The sequence below is a fragment of the Mugil cephalus genome, chromosome 16, assembly GCF_022458985.1.
Source record: "Mugil cephalus isolate CIBA_MC_2020 chromosome 16, CIBA_Mcephalus_1.1, whole genome shotgun sequence".
Classification (NCBI taxonomy): Eukaryota; Metazoa; Chordata; class Actinopteri; order Mugiliformes; family Mugilidae; genus Mugil; species Mugil cephalus.
Genome location: NC_061785.1, coordinates 7,143,099 through 7,164,102, shown reverse-complemented (window position 1 = coordinate 7,164,102; position 21,004 = coordinate 7,143,099). Strand labels below are relative to the sequence as shown.

General features: G+C 42.2%; 4 protein-coding genes across 5 annotated transcripts; 1 reads left to right on the top strand and 3 right to left on the bottom strand.

Annotated features, from left to right (window-relative positions):
* Positions 1-58: 58 nt before the first annotated feature.
* acadsb (acyl-CoA dehydrogenase short/branched chain) lies at positions 59-4,949 on the bottom strand. The gene is made up of 11 exons (XM_047609642.1): positions 4,863-4,949; positions 4,422-4,584; positions 3,982-4,082; positions 3,684-3,890; positions 3,414-3,584; positions 3,164-3,289; positions 2,652-2,744; positions 2,482-2,571; positions 2,249-2,386; positions 1,405-1,504; positions 59-914 (listed from the first exon to the last, which is right to left on the bottom strand). Exons 1-11 carry the CDS (start codon positions 4,893-4,895, stop codon positions 838-840), a joined length of 1,299 nt encoding a protein of 432 aa, XP_047465598.1. The 5' UTR covers positions 4,896-4,949; the 3' UTR covers positions 59-837.
* A 1,000-nt stretch (positions 4,950-5,949) lies between these two features.
* LOC125022914 (zinc finger protein Pegasus-like) lies at positions 5,950-9,428 on the top strand. Of its 2 annotated transcripts, XM_047609916.1 has the most exons (4): positions 5,950-6,025; positions 6,264-6,421; positions 6,509-6,697; positions 7,266-9,428. In XM_047609916.1, the coding sequence occupies exons 2-4, from the start codon at positions 6,286-6,288 to the stop codon at positions 8,192-8,194; spliced, it is 1,254 nt and encodes a 417-aa protein (XP_047465872.1). In that variant the 5' UTR covers positions 5,950-6,025; positions 6,264-6,285; the 3' UTR covers positions 8,195-9,428. The 2 variants fall into 2 exon arrangements, with proteins under 2 accessions (XP_047465872.1, XP_047465871.1); XM_047609915.1 differs by lacking the exon at positions 5,950-6,025 and having other exon boundaries at positions 6,035-6,421.
* A 6-nt stretch (positions 9,429-9,434) lies between these two features.
* Positions 9,435-11,521, bottom strand: LOC125022915 (L-seryl-tRNA(Sec) kinase). The gene is given in 7 exon segments (XM_047609917.1): positions 9,435-9,720; positions 9,807-9,900; positions 9,984-10,059; positions 10,146-10,347; positions 10,434-10,611; positions 10,613-10,681; positions 11,202-11,521. Coding segments are annotated over 7 exon segments (1,047 nt in total). The 5' UTR covers positions 11,412-11,521; the 3' UTR covers positions 9,435-9,502.
* Positions 11,522-12,232: 711 nt separating this feature from the next.
* zgc:174164 (uncharacterized protein LOC570656 homolog) lies at positions 12,233-20,647 on the bottom strand. Its single transcript, XM_047608337.1, has 22 exons — positions 20,497-20,647; positions 20,076-20,182; positions 19,916-19,992; positions 19,741-19,819; positions 19,582-19,658; positions 19,167-19,359; positions 18,929-18,991; positions 18,702-18,773; positions 18,422-18,591; positions 18,227-18,317; positions 17,129-17,259; positions 16,866-17,037; positions 16,449-16,538; positions 16,154-16,349; positions 15,733-15,844; positions 14,547-14,727; positions 14,339-14,428; positions 14,149-14,254; positions 13,642-13,771; positions 13,000-13,078; positions 12,810-12,847; positions 12,233-12,713 (listed from the first exon to the last, which is right to left on the bottom strand). Exons 1-22 carry the CDS (start codon positions 20,561-20,563, stop codon positions 12,578-12,580), a joined length of 2,457 nt encoding a protein of 818 aa, XP_047464293.1. The 5' UTR covers positions 20,564-20,647; the 3' UTR covers positions 12,233-12,577.
* Between the last annotated feature and the right edge of the window lie 357 nt (positions 20,648-21,004).

Here is a 21,004-nt window from a genome sequence, read left to right as displayed (position 1 = left end):
AAAATGTTGCCACCTAGCGAGGAGAATTGGTATAAACCTGAAATCACAGCATCCGATGCACGGCAGAATATTTCACATTTAATACTACAGATAGATCGTTCTTTACAGGTAATTTGCTATGACGTAAAATGTCTCACTGTACAGTATGTGTGGAGCATATAAGTGAACTGTTACAATCCAGCTGCTACAGAGCATCCTGCAGATACAACACACTTGATCTCAGTATTTAGAAGGCACTGAAATATTGGAGGGAAAATCGATCATTTTCACGGTGACGGTCTTATTGAAACATAGGGATCAGGTGTGTTATCGTTTCTGCACATCTGATCCCGATGTCTCAATAAGAAGATGACAAATAAGGAGGAGGTGGTGAAGGTTTAGTGTCAAGTCTAGTGTTTTGTCAGGTGATTAACACTGTGTTTGTAACGGAAAACTACCTCAAGAGGATTAGCGCCACTGTAAAAAAAAATAAAATAAATCCATGATTATATCATTAACATATCCAAATATCCAAATAGCTTTTTTTAAAAAAAATCTTGCAGAATAATCACTTTCATTCAGTATTTAGGTTTAAAGTCAGACTTACGACTTCTTCTTTTGCTCAAAATTAAAGTTTAACACCAGAATTATTATTATTATTATTTTTTTTTTTTTTTACAGAAGCTCTAATACTCCTCAGTAGAAACAAAAAGCAGAAAATAAAGTAAAAACATCATTACACCACATCATCAGTAACAGCTACTTAACAGGAAGTTCCAAAAAAGGTCTAGAAACAAGAAGTCTACACCGATTAATTGGAGTGTCAGAATGGTGCTTTCAGTCTGTGGTCATATGGGCTCAATAATCATATTCCTTATCAATGAACTTGGCCATAGTGGTTAGCTGGATATTTGTCGTGCCCTCATAAATGGTACCTGCACAAAGAGACAAAACAAAAGCATTAGAGCGAATTCCTGCTGTGCAAAAAATAAGCTCCACTTTATCAAATTTCCCTGCACGGTGCGTGAATCTACAGCTTTCACCGCCGGGGGACAACGGGGGTTATTATGCAGCTCGGTCTGTCTCGGTCTCCTCCAGCTGGACGACTGGGGAGCCAAAATGGTGGCGATGAAAGCAAAAGTGACTTTCCGCCCTGGCAGCTTTCTTGGTTGGCTGTGTGCTGATATAATGGCACTCGAGGGAGGAGGCGTGGGGGGCGTGGGGGGGCAGGAATTCCTGCAAGGTCCGATTACAGCCACTAGTATCAGGCCTTCTCTCCTCCCCACTCTGGTCCAATCACAAACGGCTACACCTGACCTTCCCGCAGCCTTCACCGGTTCGTTCCATAGTTGCATAAACTACACCTCACTTACACAACGAACACAAGTCGATATTTATGTGTCGCACTCGTGGAGTCAGGCTCACCGATTTTACAGTCTCTGTAGTATTTCTCTACGGGGTAGTCTTTGGTGAAGCCTACTCCTCCCATCCACTCGATGCATTTAGACGTGGTTAGGGTCGCAACCTGATGGAGACAAAACAAGAGATATTAATGAAGAACCTTAATGTGAGCAGTACGATGCGCCACTGGAACAGAACATAACGTTTAATTAGAAGCGATTCCTGACAAAGCACAGTTACAGAGGGTCAGAGGATAAATAAAAGGAGAACTATTTAAGTTTTCCTCACATTTGTACACTTCCAGCAACTAGTTAAGATGCCGTTTACCTCCACATCTGTCCAGATGACTTTAGAAAAGTGGCCTAGTAACATTAAGAATATCATACTATCCCTTCAGAGTCTGGTGGAACTTATTCATAACTGGAGTATAATTTGTTGAGTTATGTGAAGTCTCTGCAGCTTTTGAAAACCAAATCTGAATCTCTTCCCTTTTGAGTCTAAGTTAAGTTTGATGCAAATTTGAAGAAACTCCAACAGTTAGTATTGGGTTCATAAGCTGCTTTTGGGGAAAAAAAACATGTGCTTGTGAGGTCCTCTGAACACCAAAACCAAATTAGTTCAGCCTTGGATCAAAGATGAACTTTTGTGCCAGAAGTGAAGTAATTAATTTGGCCTTTTTTGACACCACAGTCTAATCAACTCATCCTTGAGTTCAGGTGAATGTTTGTGCTAAATTTAAACAAAAATACTCCAAGGCATTCCTTTAAAAAACAAAAAAAAAACAGCACAGACAAGCAGCCTTAGTAGACACCGATACAGAAGCGAACATGCTTGTATTGCCTTATATTCATTGCGTCAGGAAGCTCACCTCTGCACTGAAGTATTTCGCCATGCATGCCTCCTTAATGAAAGGCCTCCCTGCCTCCTTCAGCCGAGCGGCGTTGTACGTGAGCAGCCGAGCGGCTTCGATCTGCGTCGCCACGTGGGCTATTTGATGCTGCATGCCCTGGAATGTAAACGACAAACGTGAGAACTCTAACACAGCGTCCTCCGCATCAGTGTCAATGTTACGCAGAAGAACAGTCTCTTGCGGATAGTGACCTGGAAGTCAAAGATACGCTTTCCAAACTGCACTCTCTGCCTTGTGTAAGGAATGGTGTGATCGAAGCAGCCCTGTGCCAGTCCAACCATCTGAAACACACAGACGCAAAGTTTGCAAATGCAGGTTTCCCATCTTAGACATAATTCAAACAAAGTGTCTCACGCTTTACCTGTGCTGCAATTCCAATCCTGCCCTCATTCAACATTCCAATGGCGTACTTGTAACCATGGCCGATTTCTCCTAAAATGTTCTTCTCGGGTACCTACAAAGAGAGTAAGAAAGTAAATCATTGGCTTGGTATCGGGCTTCAGCCAAATCTTAAGTGCTTATTTATTGCGGGTCGGCCATAAACCAGAATTAGAGGGACGGGTTTATGGCGTTGGAGGACGAGCCCATTTCAAGGTATGAGCTCTCCTCTCTACCTTTGCTTTGACAGCTCTATTTATTAGACTTAATGCAGCCGCACAGTGACATGTGGTCGAGGAGAAAACGAGTGAGATAAGAACAGCCTTTATGACTCCCCAAGGAAGAAAAACCAAGTTTATCTAAGATCTGATTGGGACTCAGATTGGCAGGTGTTTCGAATACGAAACGAACCAGGGGCAAATAAACTTGATCAGGACGTCCCTAGCGTGCACTGCCTGACACTGACTCAGTGTAGCACGGGATGTTCGGCTGCACCTTGACATTATCCAGGTTGAGTGGGCAGGTGGAGGACGCGCGGAGACCGAGCTTGTTCTCTTTCTTGCAGATCTCAAGCCCTTCGGTGTCCCGGTCCACAATGAAGCAGGTAATGCCTCTGTATCCCTGGTAATGATAAAAGAGCTTGTTGATTGTCTGCGTGTACCAAAGAGCATCACCACAAACCACACAAAAGGTGAACATTATATAGAAAGCACACTTACAGAGAACAGGAATAAGTGCTACTCACAGCGGAAGGATCCACATTGGCCATCACCAGGAAAACGCCCGCGTGCTCGGCGTTGCTGATCCACATCTTGGATCCGTTGATTACATAATAGTCCTTGTGTTTTTCAGCGCGCGTCTTCAGGCCGAAAGCATCACTCCCCGACTCTGCTTCCGAGAGGCAGAAGCTTCCGATCTGTTCACGGGCACATGAGGAAACGCAGGGGAACATACATTTCAGCAAGAAAGACGTAGAAATTGCATGCGCGAAGGGGAAAAACGCCGCCCTGCTCACCATGTCGGTTGCCAGTCGGCTGAGGTACCGCTCCTTCTGAGCCGCGGTGCCAAGTTTGGCGAAGAGCGTGTTGATCAGCGTGTTCTGGATGTCACAGAGAACAGCCACGGAGGGATCCACCTTCGCCAGCTCTTCGATGACCAGAATGGACGAGAAGAACGAGGAGCCAGTGCCGCCATACTCGGGATCAATCTCAATACCCATGAGCTGCAAAGATGAAGAAATTACAAGAGCTGCTGTAATGAAAAACTACTTGCAAAAACGCACCCGTTCGCTCGTGATTAAATGATTTACATACGCCCTGTTCGAAGAGGGATTTGAGCACTTCCTCGTCCATGGCAGAATTCTCATCCATCTTTGACACGTGTGGAGCGATGCACTCTTGTGCATATTTTTTCACTGTGAAACAGCAAAACAGAGTTCAGATTCAGAAAAACTTTACAGAGCATTCACTGTAAGACTGAGGGGAAAAGCTCAATCAATAAGTAACATGGAATAAACCAGTGTTTATGAATATCTAAAAAAGCATTTAATAAAGTAGCTGGATGTTTTGGGTTTTGAGAAGACTCATTCAAGTAGCTTCTTCAATTCTAAGGGACCGGTGTGAGGTTTAAATATGAAACTCTGTGGCTACAACCCATCGCTAACTTGCTTGACCAGAGACTGGTGCATTTAATTTCCAGTGTTTAAGGACTTTCTCTTTGCATGCGGTTTGCAGCAACATGAAATCAGTTTCACCTGCTTCCCTCATCATGCTCTCCTCCTCTGAGTATGTCTGAAGAGGAGGGAAGGAGACCCCCCCAGATGCCTGGTCTGCAGCCACATCTGGAGCAGATCTGCTGGAGCTGCTCCTCCATCCAGCCTGGCATGCCCCCCACGGCCTGGAGACCTGCCGAAAGGACTGAAAACCCAACGACAGCACAAATCATTTAGTAAGACACGCAGCCTGACTGAGTTAACGTTCCGAGTTACTCGATTAAGCATTTGTTTGCCCCCCTTGAAGTTGTCTCAGCTTTAGCAAACATTAGCACGTTGGCTAACAACGTTAGGAGCGTTAGGGAGACACTGCACGTGTGTGCGATTCAAGAATAAAAGACTCGTCCTGAAGAAAAATGTATTTAAATCCTGTGCAGAGACACGTCAGGTGTAAATAACTGTGCTTATAATGTCAAGTCTCACCCTTGAGAGAATCCTAACCAACGGGGCGGCCATGACTTCTTATGAAATGTTTACACATGCGTCCACCAGAGGGCTGATGCTGCATTCAAGAGCGCTTATAAAGAATAGGATATCTTTCACAGCAATGTTTAACATGAAGGATGCATTTATTTTTAAGAGTCTTTTTTACCTTTTTATACTTATTTAAAGACTATGTTAAATGACGAAAAGAAAACTACTGCTCAGCAAAACGGAAGGTAGTTTTAAAAGCGTTCTTAAGTTATTTTTACGTTTGGAACTGAGTAGCAATTTTTCCGATTTCCCCGAAGGCAATAGTTGTTTATTTTTATTATTTCTATTGAATATCATAGGAAAAGTACAACAATGTAAAAATGGTCAGGATAAAATGCTGTTACAAAACTAATATAAATTAAATAAGGCATCAATATGGCTTTAAAAACAATAATATCTGTCACTGGTTGGTATATTTGAAACAATGAATATGAAATTATGCTATAATTACGAAAGGGTTGATTACATAACATTTTGTCTAGGCTTATTTTTTCAATTTTCCGACAAGTCAAATTGTATATGCTGAATATTTTAAATGATTTAAATGAAGATCAACATTGGAATTTTAAAAATTACGAAGGCAATAGTTGTGTTTGTCGATACCAAGTAATACCAAAGCGAATATTCCGATACCGATATCGACACGTCTACTTGTGCATATGAAAATGACTTTTACAATGCACAACGTTTTCTTTCTTTTTTTTAACCTCTGTACAAAGTGCCAAATATCAGGCTTGTCACAAGCAATTAAAGACAATCTGTGAAAATCAACAAGTCAACCGAAAATCTGAGGAAATCACATTAAAAAACTAAATAAATAAATGTCTCTGAAATGTCTCTGTAATGTCTCTCTCGTGCTTTTTATTTATTTATTTTTTAAAGAAATTGTTACAGATTTGGTGTCATAAAGGTATTAGTATTTGTTATTCAAGCGGGCGTGGTATCGATATTTTGACATTAAGATCGGTTCTTTAAAAAAATACAGATCTAGATGGGAAGTATCGATGTTTCTGGATCGATACGCACATCCCTGGTGTTTGGGTGTACGCGGCGCATCACTGACGTCACACGTTCACCAGGCAACAGCGTTGAAAGCAGGAAATTATCCCCAGGTTCCCGTATTTCTGTTTTATTCACAATATTAATGTTACTTAAAAGTTGAAGGCTGCGTTAAGTGTTGTTGATATATAAAAATTTTTCAAAAAAAGCCAAACGGTGAAGTGTAGGTGGCGTTAGGACCGTTGCTAATAGCCATGTTTATTGACAGCTAGCGGTTGCTACCAGGCTACCAGGTTACCAGCTGTTAAAGGGTCGTGGCACGTCTCCATTGTTTCCTTTGAATCGTTTCAGGCTCAAACGGCGAGGAAGGAAAATGGAAGAGATAAAAACGGAGCCTGTGGATTTTGTGAAGGAGTTTCAAGAATACCTGACTCAGCAAACCCAGCACGTCAACATGATCTCGGGATCTGTCTGTGGTGAAAAGGAGTCAGCGGAGCCCTTTCAAGCCAGTGAGAATTAATGCACGATTCACACTTCTTTTTTAATATTTCCTTTGAAAAGTACACAGCCTGACGGTGATGTGTTTGTTTTTGCAGTTGCCCCAAGGTGTGAGCAAAACGGTCTGGATCCCCCGTCCGTGGAGGTGAGCCTGTCAGTGGAGGATGGGTCTGAGGTGCACATGGACGGACTGGAGAGGACCTGCGATGGAAAGTATAAGTGCAGCTACTGCAGCTATGCCAACAAGGGCATGGCTCGCTTAATAGAGCACATCCGCATCCACACAGGTCAGTATTTGAAAACACTTGATCCACACATACTGTCCACTAAATGATATGACTCCCACAGTGGGTGATGTTAAATAAGAGAGTCTGGTTTGTCTATATGACCAAGCTTCACTTCAAATAATCATTAACACTGTGCACATACTAAATCTTGGTATGCTTGGTAACATAGGCACGTCTAGCCCATTTTTACAGGTGATCAAGGACCCCTAAACTTTGTCCTAGCACCCCCAAAAATAAAAACTCAATTTTTTAAAGGTTGTCTATGATAAAATGACAAACAAAATCATCAAAATAGTAGAAAGTATGTGGTTTAAACATAGAGGGTGGTTGGGGGTTGCCTGCTAAGTGTCTGCAGGGTGTGTTCAGTCTAAAAAGAATCTGCAGGAGAAGGTTTTGCACTTAATGTTCCTACTTCACCTTCTCATTTAAATACAGTTTCTTTTCTTTATTTTTTAAACCAAATGATAGCTTTGTGGCATTTGACATTAAAGCACCCCTACAGTTCTGACCATAGAATCACCACTGCTTGGTAACATTGGTATCTAATTGCGTATACGTCCTCACACAGGTGAAAAGCCACACCGCTGTCAGCTGTGCCCGTTTGCTTCAGCGTATGAGCGCCACTTGGAGGCCCACATGCGCTCCCACACGGGAGAGAAGCCCTATAAGTGTGACCTCTGCGCCTTCCGATGCAGCGACCGCAGCAACCTGTCGCACCACCGCCGCCGCCGCCACAAGCTCCTCCCCGCGAGGGTCGTCCGCTCTCCCTTCTCCAATAAGAGAATGTTGAGCGCTTTGCAGAAGAGGACGGGCTCGCTGGGCTTCAGCCGGCGGCTCCTCATCAATTTCAACCCTCCCCCCGTGGTCATGCCAAAGTCGGATTATCTGAGCGACTTGTCTCACAAGATCCACCATTTGAATAACGGCGAATATAAGAACCCGTCCAGAGTGGATGAAAGTGAAAGTCATAACAGGTGTGCAAGCGTTTTGGCTTTTAAAAACCCTCTGGACCAGCTGTCTACGCTTGCAGGCCAGTTGGCCAACCTCCACCCCGAGTCTCAGGCTCCTGCGTCCCCAGACAGGGAGTCCTTAAAGGACGAGAAGCCCATCCTCATACAGCACGTCTCTAGTGAACACGCTGCGATGTGTTCTAACGGGGTGCAGACATCTCCACCTTTAAATGAATCTTCCACCTCGGGCCACGAGTGCTGCAGCCCTGTTCCCGACTACGGTTTGGAGAACAACATGAACACCCTCCCTGCGAGTGTTAGCAACAGCCAGCCGAGCACACCCACCCCTGCCGCAAACATACCGGACCACCAGCATTTACACAAGTGCCAACACTGTGACATTCACTTTTCCGACAATATCCTCTACACAATTCACATGGGCTGCCATGGCTATGAACATCCATTCCAGTGCAACATCTGTGGTCACATGTGCATGGACAAATATGATTTTGCATGCCATTTTGCCCGTGGACAACATAAAAAGTGATTCCTTGCGGCGTAGAAGCTTTTGGTGTCTCGGCTCACTAACAACTTAACATGGTCAGACTGTTTACTACCAATGCATACTTGAGTGCGGTGGCCTGTAGACGTTTTTATAGCACCACAATCACGCAAAATGCAGTTATGAAACGTTAGGCGTGTAGCGTAATGAAGGATGTGCTCACTGAGAACTCATGGATGGAACTTCAACAGGTTGTGACTGAGTTTATATATCATATTTTTATGTATAGCTTTCTCTTTACACTCACCAACTGCACCGTGCTGTTGCCTTCCTGCTGCTCCCAACATTGCTTTTCAACATTTTGCAGCACCTCACTGGCAGTATTAGCTAATACCACTCCCCGACTCACTATACTTCTTTGCTTATACAGCTGATTGTATATGGACTTCTTTAAATTTGCAATGTCGAAACACATATGTTGCAACCTGACTCGAGGGCTGCAATAACACTTTTAGGAAGCCACGCCTACACAGACAGCCACATATGAGTCAGTTTAAATAAAATACCACGTCAGTATTTTACACCAATATGTCAATCTTAGCCTGCCATGTATTCAAGTCAGTTTGACCAACATCTGTATATATTATAAACCAAAGTTTCCACCTTAGTTAAATGAGCTGGACGCATCTAACAACCGTGACGAATGTAAAGTGGGATGTTTAATAGAGTCTGGGAGTCCTATGGTCCAAACTCCAGCTGTTCTGGTATTTATTTATGCCTTACATCGTACGTTGCAAAAAATTTAAAAGAAAGAAAAAAAAAAGTCAAGGCGCATTTTAATATTTATTTATTTTTTTCTTATTTTGTATTACTATCTTTGAAGCTTTTCTTTTTTTTTTTAATTATCTGTATATAAATTAGTTTTGTTGTGCCTCCATACCAATTTGTATCTATTGTAGCCACTGACTCTGTATGGTAGCTATTGAAAGAAAAATCAGTTGTAGCCCCTCACACTGTCACATGTCATGTGAAGTAATGTTGGTAACTTTTTATTTGTTTAAAATAAATGGCTTGTGTGTGTGATTATCTAACTATTGACAGAAAATGAAAATTTGAGATTAATAATCACCCCTTTCCTTTTAAAATACCATATTTGCTGAAATCACGTAGATGTTTGAAATGATGTTGATGTTTGATAATGAAACTTTTATCCTTTACCCCTTTTTTTATATATATATATTTCGAGTTTTTGATTACTGAATAAATGACTGAAATGATGTATGCGCCTTTGAGAGTTTTCGTATGAGTGTCACACATTTATGTTTTGAAGCGATTTCAAGAAAAATTCAAAAGTCATTCGCAGTCATTCATGACTCTCGACAAGATCTCCTTCCTCGTGCCGTCGAAAACATCCACCGCTCTGTTCACTACATGTTCCAAGTTGATGTCCTCCTCTTGAATGCAAGTCGCGTCCTGGAGGAGCTGTTTGCGCAGGTTCTGCAGAAACGATGCTTTGGATTCGTTCAGCTGAGCAGCCAAAGACCGCATGCGTTCGGAGGGGACTCGGCGTTCTGGAGTTGGGACGACAACGTGACCGTTACGCTCAGCTTTGAGTGACAGTGGGGATTCTCAAATTGCGAAATCATCTCTCGCTCACCTCTGGCAGCCTTCATGGCTTCGGAGACGAGGCGCCGACAGGCCTGGTCAGCCTGGTGGACCACGCTGGTGGCACATTTCAGTCGGTCGGCTTCCTGCAACGCATACGAAACAAGAGAAATGATGCACGTCTGTAGCAGGACGTCCAGATTCCGCTAGACGTGTTTAAGAGCTGTACCTTTTGTTCAGTGTCGTCTTCAGCCGGGCTCAGTGGGTTACTCAGTGCAGAGGAGATCAACTCCATCACCTTCTGGCTGGAAAAGGAACAAATAAAAAAACTGATTTAAGCACCATGAACTTGAGTAATAAACGTTAATATCTTCTTATTCCGCTGTCTTACACGTCACATTTGGATAAACTGTTCGTAGTGTTGAGTGAAATGCTGTTCGTCTCCCATGAGTTCTTCTGTGGATTCGGAGGCTCCAAGCGCTTCACCATCTCCAGTATCACATCGGAGGGAATGGGCCGAGGCCTGCTCCGGTTCCTGCTGATGCACGTCTCCAAGTCACACTGCAGATACACCTGGCAGAAACCCAGGGAATCTGCAACGACAAGCTGACAAGCTTTCAAGCGCCGCCTACACAGCACGGCGGCGGCGCGGTCGCGTCACAAAATGCCACGTCCTTACACTTTCTCGCGAGCTGACGCGCTTCATATCTCATGCTCGGATAGTAGAAGTTGTCGTCCAGCAGGAGAAGAAGCGGAGCCTGGTCAGACTTCAAACCTTCAGGTCGCAGCAGGGCTCGAACGCACCGCTCCCACGCGGCGGCGTCGATCCGGGAGCTGCTTGGCGGCTCTGCCATCCCTCCTGGGGTTCTGCAAGAACTGCTCGACGCACTGCAGCACTGCCTGTCTGTGCAACCTCCATTCAGTGTGCTAGAAAGGAAAACGAGACGTCCAATCAATGAGATAGCTTCATACAGAAATTAAGTTTTTTGAATATGCTGTATTGAATCTACTTGGTTGTAATTTTTAAGATTTAAAGGTGGAACTGTGCTGCAGATTCCATGTTTTTTTTTAATTTTATTATCCACCTATGACCACCTTCCTAATATTGTGTAGATCTCCCATCTTGTGGGCCTCCTGTGGTGTCTGGCAGTGTTGTTTGTGGGGGGAGCCTTTGGGTCCTATGGGTTGAGGGGAGGCCTTTCTGTGGTGTGGGGGTGCCTGGTCTGTTCTAGATGGGTGTTACATGTCTAAGTTACATCCACATGAATGAATGCCAGGTCCAAAAGTTTCTCAGCCGAACACTGCATTGTCACAGGATCACAAGATGTCAATTATTTTTGTTTTTCCTGTCAGTGGTCATAATGTTATGCCTGATCAATGGTTGTTTTAGTTATTTAATTAGTGACAAAATCGAGGTAAAAGTCCATTTGAGGACAGCTGATTGTACCATTTCAGTGTCCTTCTCCACTCTGGTTTGAAAAGCATGCTCGGGGATCAGGTCATCATACGGCACCACGGTGGCTCTCCATCCCTGCTGCTGTGCGGCGGTACCGACGATGATGCGGGACAGAGTGGACTTCCCCGCGGCAGGCAGCCCGCAGAGGACGCACAGGCAGGCCGGCGGCCTCCCGACACTCCCGGGCTCCTCTGCTGCCATGTGCCGCAAGACACAGCTTCAAAACAAACTTCTCACATGTCGCTGAACATGTTCATCTGTGGCGAAACACATACAGACAGAACAACGATAGAGAGCCGCTGCAGGTGACAACCAGCTTCCGCGTTATGACGTCAGAAAACACGTGATTTCCTTCTTCATTCTTTCCAAAATAAAATTCCACAAAGCAAGATGAGTGAAAATATGAAAAAGACACATTTTACTTTTGGTAAAAACCAAAAGGATTTAGAGTCTGTGTTCAAAACCCAAGATGTGTTGTTCTTGCCCAAGCTAAGTGGGCTGGATATACGCTTGAAGGCTATGAATCAATATGAAAGGGAGTTCTGCTGCGTACATTATAATCTCCGGATTGTTTACTTGCCAACCTGGGGGTCCCAGGAAAACAAGAAGTGCTCTCTAGATTTGTCAGAAGCCAGAATTTATATCATTTCAAATACTTCAAATAATAATAATAATACAGCAACCCCCTCTAATAATAATAATAATAATAATAATAAAAACAATCATTTCTTTTGTAAACCAAATGTGATCAATACCAGTAACACCTATTTTTCTTATGCAAGATACAGACTATCGACTATTCTTTATTCAAAGAGATCAGTTGGTGTATAATCGTCTATAATGATGAAACTTGAGGACCATTTCCACCATTCCTTTGAACAATTCAGCCACAAAGCAGCAAGCAAAACCACTTTCTAACATATTTTTCCCCATTGTTATTTACAACATACAGAAAGTGTTGAGGACCCTCATGTTTTATTATTATTGTTGTTGTTGTTAATAACTCATACTTTTGCAAATAATATTTACACAAATGTATTTTTTATTACAATTAATATCCAAAGAAATCACATTTCATAAAACCTTTAAAATACTGATTTTCTTTTCTTTTCTTTTTTTTCCCTTCAGTGTACATGTATTTCCAATAAGTAAGAAACAAGAACCTCAAAAAACTCAAAACTGACATAAATATTCTTCAGGCTCATCCATCACCACAATCATACGGTCAATGTTACAAAGGTGCTATGTACAAGTGTCAGTGAGTCTATTATTATTAATATATTTTAAAACTGCATTTTTGCACAGAGTTGAGGCGCACTAAACTCCATACATTATAAAAACTGAAAATATGCCATTTACAGCTGGAATCATGATGGTTGCTGTCTGGGTGGGTTTGGTCTGGGTGGGTTTGGTCTGGACGGGATTGCTCTGGGCACTCCGGGACCCTGCTGAGGAGCTTCTGCTTCTGGATTGTCCCAATAGTCCAGTTCTCCATATCTTAAACTGACAGGTTAAGCACACATTTAGTTGAAAGCAGTAAGACAGGTTATATGTATACATAAACACACATAAAAAAAAAGAAAAAAAAAAAGTTCCTACCCAGGAACTGAAACTGCTGTGGGAGGTGGATATGCTGGCTGAAATTAGGAGAAAAAACAAACAAACAATCAAGCAGTAATTATTGAAAACTAAACGTCCTACAATAAAAAAAAAACAGACTTTCCACTGTAAAACATATATTACACTACCCCCTGGGCCGTGATGACTGTAGTAAGAAAAACATATTTACCCTTTGAGGAGGCGTCTGTATTGTAGGCTGGGTAGTACCGCCTGTTCGAACATTGCCATTTGACTGTGCATTTGAGCGCCTGAAAAAGGGGGGAAAAAAAAGTATGAAAAACAATAATTTTTTATCAAAACATAAGACCTTTAAAACATGTTTGTATCACAGACTATACATAAAGTACGGACTTAGCCACTGCAATGTCAACCATTGTGTTGGGGACTACCCGTTTTGAAGCGTTGAGTTTGGCATTTGGCCGTCGCCATCTTGGATTTTTGGGGAACCAGAAGTGACCATATGTAGAGAAGAGGGAGGAGCCTCTCTCATCAGCTCATTCCACTGACAGTTCGTGGACTGTTTAAATATGGAATAGTTTTCAAAAGGATCGCCAGCACACTGATCAGAATAGTTAAGCTACTTGTGGATGTCAAAAATGTGTTTTTGCTGAGAGAAGCCGATGATTTTTGAATGGGAATCTTCTCGGATATGGATATTTTGTTGAAGCTAGCCCCTAGTGACCATCAGCGGTACTGCACCTTAAGCCACTTCTGCATTAGCTTCATGTTTCGTAACCGCTCGCGACATCCGTCTTTTCTATACAGTCTGTGATCAGTAAATAATGTTTAAATAATAGTTGTTGTTGCATACTTAGATACTTGTCTCAGGCAAGGGTTCAAGGTATCTCTTTTAAAGATGAAGAGGAGCACCAGGATAAGAATCACCAGGAGAGGAACCACCGCCAGAAAGAAGATCAACAGGCCGTCCCTGAGGGAGTAGTCTGAAGTAGAGAAGATGCAAATATGACACATTACTGATAAATAAAAAATATTATATATAACTGGAGGCACCATAGACAACTTTAAACGATCACAATGTTTTGGATCCAGCAAACACAAACAATACAGCTAGAATAACTGATTTAAACAAAATCACATGAACACAAAGACAAAAAACAAACAAAACATTCACGTTAGACATCTTATACAAGTGTTAAGAAGCTGATTCAGGGCTGCAGTAGACCACACAATCCTGTTCCATGTATGCCTTTCACAAATTTCACATACGTGGCTCCAAATAATAACAATAATACACGTGGGCTTAGGTGAATACATAGTATGTAGCACAGAGGCATCTATGGCTTTCTGTGTCTCTTACCTATCTGAGCAGGACCACTGTCTATGCTGCCACCGCGCCCCGACCTGTCACAGTTGGGCGGGGCCCATCCATTTTCACAGTGGCAGTTCCCTTTGTTATTACATACCTGCAGAAAATAGCACCATGAAAGTAAAGTCAGAGTTTTTCCCTTACTGACTGGTAACTGAGTAGAGAAAGCTCTGTTTTTTACCCCTCGGCCGTGGCAGGTGGTCTGAGTGTCACAGTTTAAGTCTGTGCGCAGCAGAGCGGAAGCGTTCACACACTTAAAGTCCACACAGGTCTGAAAGAGAAATCACAATGGGGGATTCCCTTTACTATTTTAACAGTGATTCATTCCTGGTCACATTCCTCCTCTGCGGTATGTACACACTAGTTTAACTTTTTAAGAGTCGGCTCACCTTTCCTTCATCGCAAGGGCTGCCAGGATTAACATAGGCAGGATCGAGCACATCTGGGCCAAGGTTGAAGTCTGCATTAACGCAGGTTGCCCCCGAAACTATCTGGATGCTGACTATGGAGCCAGGAGGGGGCTTATTCACATCCACGTTGGTGCACTGCACTTTTCCACACATGGCATTGCTGCAGTGCAGGTTTAAAAGAATACAGTCAGTTAAATATGGACAGAAACAACAAATCTAATCTATCCTTTAACTGACAACGCTACTAAAGTTGACGTCCCATCCTGAATATAGAGGGTTTACATTGCGCCCCATCCAATGTATCAATACATATAGTAAGACCAGGAGAAAATGTGGATTATCAGATCAAATTAAGGACAAATGGACTCGACAATGATCTATACGAACTAGTTTGGATTTGGAAAAGTGGACTAGCCTCAGTTTCAGTTAGTTTAAGTTAGTTTTAGGTAATTTCAGTCACGATAAATGTAGCTAAATAAAAGATGCTAACGCTAAGAGCTTTACAGAAAAGTAACGTTAGCCACACAATACTGCAATTGTGCAATCGCAAATATTCACTTTATTGTTTTATTGTTATTTATTGTTGGAACTGAAATAGTTACTGTCGGTCATAAATACGCCAAAAAAACATCCACAAACTCATCTGACAGCCCTCCAGAACGTAACGTAACTTAAGAAGTAACTTAAGGTATGACTTCATCAAAAAAAAATGTAGCATAAATTATTATTACCTGACACTAAATGTGAACCACAACACCATGTTTTTGTGTCTGGTTTCCAGGCAATTAATTTTATTTAAAGCCAATGATTCAAACTAATGCTAATGCTAATCTCCATGGTCATCTGTCACATCTGTCACGCAACCACAGAGACTTCACATTCATACCCTCTATGTATCACACCTAAATGCTTTTGTGCAGCTGCAATAAAACATCACCAGATCAGAGGACGTTAGATATTAACTAAAGCTGAATCTGTGCGCATGTGTGTCCAAGTCAAACTCCACAGAGATGACTGATGTTGATGTGGCTTGCAATAAATGATTCAGAAGTTCCAAACTCGATTAAATGAACTCATGCTTATCATAAATGTGACATGGCTACACTATATGTACACAATCAGTCATTATATTCATGAAGCTGGAACTGGAGGCTCGAGTACTTACGCTACAGTGCATTTCGCATATCCTCCGTTACTGTTGATTCCACAGTTCCCAAATTGGTTTCCTATAACATTTGCATGTTGGAAACAGATATCTTCTGCCTTCCTTGCACTTTCTGCCAAAGAGAGAAATGATATCTAGGTTACAGTATTTATAATAAGGAAGTGAATTTCATCTTTGCTAGGTGCTTGGCAGACATTTTATAACAGGTGATTACAGTGACCTCATTCCACTTATGGGAGGTCCTGCTGTTGTGCAAGTTGACTTAGTCGGAAAATAGAAATGTTTCCCATTAGAAGTGAGTCATCATTTATACAATGTTACGTCCCTAGTATGACAAGTCAAGCTGTAACCCATGAAAATGGTCAGTTAGAAAAAAAAAGAATACACTGGAATGGCAACCATGAAATATTACTTAAAGTACCTCGCATAAACAAATGTTGGCACTGGGATTCGTACGTCTGGCAGCGGCCTTCGTAGCAGTATGCCGCATTGTTTTGACACGGCAGGCCATCCATGACGTAGAAGTCATTGGGGCAAAATTCACTCCTGCCAGTGCAGTATTCAGGGAGGTCGCAGGTGTTGACAGACTCTCTGCAGGGCGTTCCACCGACTTTGATCTAAAACACAAACGCGCCTCCATATGATTTCCACACTTTACTGCCTCCGTGCAAACATGAGCTGCAGTAACTGCAGTTGAAGTGCGGCGCGTTGCAGACCTGACAGTTCTCGCAGCAGTCTCCCATGGCACAGCTGGACCCTCTTGTGAACATGCATGTGGAGGGGTCGCAGCACGGGGTGTCGCATTCCTGTGTAAAACAGAAGGGAAAATGCTTAAAAACAGAAAAAAAATAATAAATACAAAAATATTTGCACTTCACTCTGTAAAATGTTGAATTGAATGGTGTAAGAAAGGCCTTATCTGACACAGTGTCTGAATCTGTATCTGGTGTATTTGTTATTACATCTGATATTCAGGCACAATTTACTTTAAAAATAATGTGTAAGCCTCCCCCGTCCATAAAGCCTAGTGATGCCCCTGTTCTGAAGTATTTGTCTATACAAATAATCATAACAGGAAGTATCCTGTTATTTTGCGTGGTGTGTGTGTGACAGTCTGTGAATTAGTACTCTACCTCTGGTGTGCCACAGTCACACTGCTCTCCTTCCTCCAGGCGACCGTTGCCACATTCAATAACGCCAATGACGTCCGAGGGGGAGGGCGGGTTTCTCAGACAAACGCCGCCACCGCGGATGACCAGCGACTCGAAATCGTCTGCACTGCAGGTGCTGAACAACGTGGAACCGCTGCAGAGGGAACGGCGTTAATCATTAATGGCGTCGTCCCTTTGAAAGGGCAGCCAATGCACAAATGACGATTCCAGTATTTGTGTCTTACGTAGCAGTCGCTCCCATGATGCAGCTGCTTCCATTACAGTTGCAGCGTGTGTTGTCGTGGTTCATGCCCAGGTTATGGCCCATCTCATGGGCCACGACAGTGGAAACATAATTCAGGCTGTTGTCACTGAACTGTAAAAATAAATAAATAAATAAATAAACACCCAGTACATTCAAAGCTAACACTATGCATTCCTAAAAATATAATCCTTCATTGGAAATTGAAATTATGAACAATAATATTTATTTACAGCAATAGTTCAATAAAGGTAAACATTCTCCTAATTTACATGCTCTGCTTTGCACTTAAACAAATGTCTGTTATCTTACTGGTCCGGCCCACTTGAGATCAAATTGCATTGAATGTGGACCCGGAACTAAAAAGGAGTTTGATTCCCATGCTCTTCAGCCCACTGCCCGACCAACTTCTTCAACTCTCCCCCACTTGGTGGTTTTACACCAACGTTTTGCACCAGTTTGCACCAGATTTTGTTGTGTGTGTGGTGGGGAAACTCCTGCAGTGGGTGCAGCTTTTTCTTTAATGTTGTGTTTTTGAGGCTAGATACAACTTTGCTGGTTTGGAAATAGCAACGTGTTAGATTCTTTTTTTTTTCCTGAGTTGTTCCTAAGGCATTTTTGTCTGAGGAGTGTTATTGTTAATTGGGGTGGGTGTGTCTGGTCTGATCCAGGTGAGCGCTACATGTCTGAGTGACATCCACATGAATGCCAGGTCCAAAAGTCCCAGCAGCAGAACATTGTCCCGTCAAAAGATGATCAGTGTTATTCACTTCTCTCCTGTCAGTGGTCATAATGTTATGCCTGATCGCTTTATATAGAAGAAAGACATTTGTCAAAAGCACTGTATTGTAAGCAACCATGCAGTGCAAAAATATCTCAGGAATTTAATTATTCAAAGAAATATACCCTGTCATGGAGTTAAGCCAGTCTGCGTTCAAGTTTATCCTGTTTGGCCGGTGTGCTACTATGAGAACGAGCCGTACTCTCTCATAAATGATGCAGATGGCATCGATTTCAGCTCACGCCGTCAAAGCGCCAGCGTGTCAGCTGGTGTTAGAAGTTAAAAGAGAGTTGAACTCACCACGTTGAGTCCTCCAGAAGTCGCTTCCGAGCAGACCGTCCCCACAAAGGCCATGCCTAACACACCTCCTGGGTATGGACCGGATCGACCCCTGCAAAACGAGAGGGAATAAAAAAAAAAAAACACTTTAAATTTTAACAACAACCATGACTATAGGGTATGAAACAATGTCATTTGATGCCACATGTTGCTTACACAATGAGCTGACCGACGTCATGTCTGATTCTGGGTAACAGGGAATCTTTCCTCCACTTGACGAACCTCCCCAACACCTCTCCCGCCGACCCTTCCACATCGAAAGGGTTACTATTCGTAAAAATGTCCAGGCCCACAAGCACAATCCGGATATTCAGCTGCTTGTAGTACTGATAAAGAACAGGCAACAAAAGCAGGGGATTAACTGTTATGTGGCACTTGCCCAAAGACAACATTAGGGTTAGGCATATTTTCTTTTGCTAACAACTTAAAACCTCACCATATCCAGTAGATTGGCCATTTCCACCATCTCCTCTCTTACCGCCGTTTCATTTTCTTTCCTAAATCTATACTGTTAAAACAATTGTTAGATGTTAGTCAGTATTGTTAGAATGATAATAAATGGTTTAACATTCCATAACACAAAGCACTTCAACATTTCAGATAAAATAGAGATAGAGAAATGTTACTGTGGTTTTCACAGTTCCTCAGTGGTTACGCACTCACCCTGAGATTATCAACAACCATCACCAGCTCCACATAACTCGTTTGTGGTAGGTTGCGCTTCCTCTGTTGGAAAAAAACAATACGAAAGAAGAAAAAATCAGATACATAAAGTCACAAATATACCCCCAGTCAAAAGTTAGGACAAATGACAAATGAGAAGTTTTGTCCAAACTTTCGGCTGGTAGAAGTACGTATCGCCGCAAATTTAAGTTCAAATGAGCATAATGAGCATCCCGACCCGCAGGAGAGAAGTCAGCGAGTGTCCGGGGTCAAACGGCTCATGGCTCGGCGCTGCCGCCGCCTCACTGACGACCCCGCAGGTGACGGGCCCCGACTGAACGTCCTTCAGTAGGTACAGAAGATGGTCATTGGTGGAAGACTGTGGCACAGGCTCAAGTCCAAAGGTTTCATTTCCAAGGAGGATCACACCCCTACGGAGAAGGAGAGCGTAGCAGATACACACCTATTAACATTTTAACAGATAGCAATCTGGTCCAGTTGAAAGCATCATATTTATAGGTTATGTAGGGTATTGTAAAATTGTAATTAAAGTTTTTACATGGAATCAGAGCCTACTTCTGTTTATTAAACCAAGAAAGGGATATAAAATAATTACTTGTTTTTTTTTTAAAAAAAAAGAGAACTATTCAAACCTGAGGCCAGAGCATGTGCTAAGCGCTACCGCAGAGTTCTCATATCCTTCCACGTCTCCGTGATAATAGCAATGCACCTAGGAACAGGAAAGTAAATACAAATTTAAGGGGTGGCTGTCACGGTCCCTTGAATATCAGAATGAGCAATCGTCCGCTTACGTGTTGTCTTGAATATGACGAGTTGTATTCGCCAGCGGCACCACGTGAATACTGGACAAATTTAGGGTGCAAGAAGTCCCTGATGAAAAGAGGAAATAACCCGAGGGGATTTTATTTGATTTTTTTTAACTTCAGCACAAACATTGACAATGAAATAAGCGTAACCTGCACATACCTGTTCTTTTTTAGGTGAAGAATGTGCCTTTTGTTGTTAATATTAAGTGCATATGAAACTGTCTCATCTCCATTTTCCTACATGTGTGAAAAACGAAAGCATTTCTAAAATGTGTCACACTGACTCATCAGTTTATGTGATTCTTAAGTGAGGTGCCTACTTCTTTTGATTGTGCCGGTCTGTTGATGCTCCTCGTCCATCTGTGAACCACTTGAGGATTTACAATGGAGTACTTGGAGGGTTTTGATGTGTGCCCACTGAATAGGTCTGGAAGAAACGGGGAAAAAAAGACGAACTTTAAATATAATGAGAAATTTCCTTGAGATTGTTCTTTCCTGGTAACAGCACAAAGGTTATTATAACACACACACCCAAAAGACAAAAAACTCAACAAGATTTTTTTTTGAGTTGTAATATTCTCTGGAAAATGAATGATTGTCTTTTTAAAATAAAAATCGAACAAAACAGAACATGTAAAATGCTCTTTTTGATCACAACCAAGGTTAAACGGTTAAAAAAAAACACACACACAAAGAAAAAGCTCTTTTTTCTGCGCCACGGAGAGAATGAACTTAACTTACCTTTGTTGTCGACCACAGAAACAAAACACTGCAAGAGCACAGCGATTAGGATGTGTCTTCTGACCATGATCCTCGTTTAAGTCTCCCGACTATGTCACCGTTGTATTCCAAGTATCGTTCTTTACAATAAACTCGTCTTCGTCTTTTTTTTTCTTCCTGTTGATCAGGTGGTGTCTTGTAGGGCGTGGCTAAGGGAAAGTGAATTCTACAGGTGAGTTTTACAGGTGAGCTCTACAAAATAAACCAATAGTTGCATTGGGAAAACTAATATAGCTAATATATATTATATAAGCATATATAATATATTTGTATAATATAAATAAAGATATAAATATCCACGGTGAACGTTTAACCGACGGCTATAATGTGCTTTACCATTGCCTGCCCCAAGTTAATAGTTTCTCTTCAATAGTTTAATATAAAATAAAAATATATGTAAATAAATAGGATAAAATATATGATAAATATGTAATAATGGTGAGTGTTGAGTCGGGAATTCGAGATATTT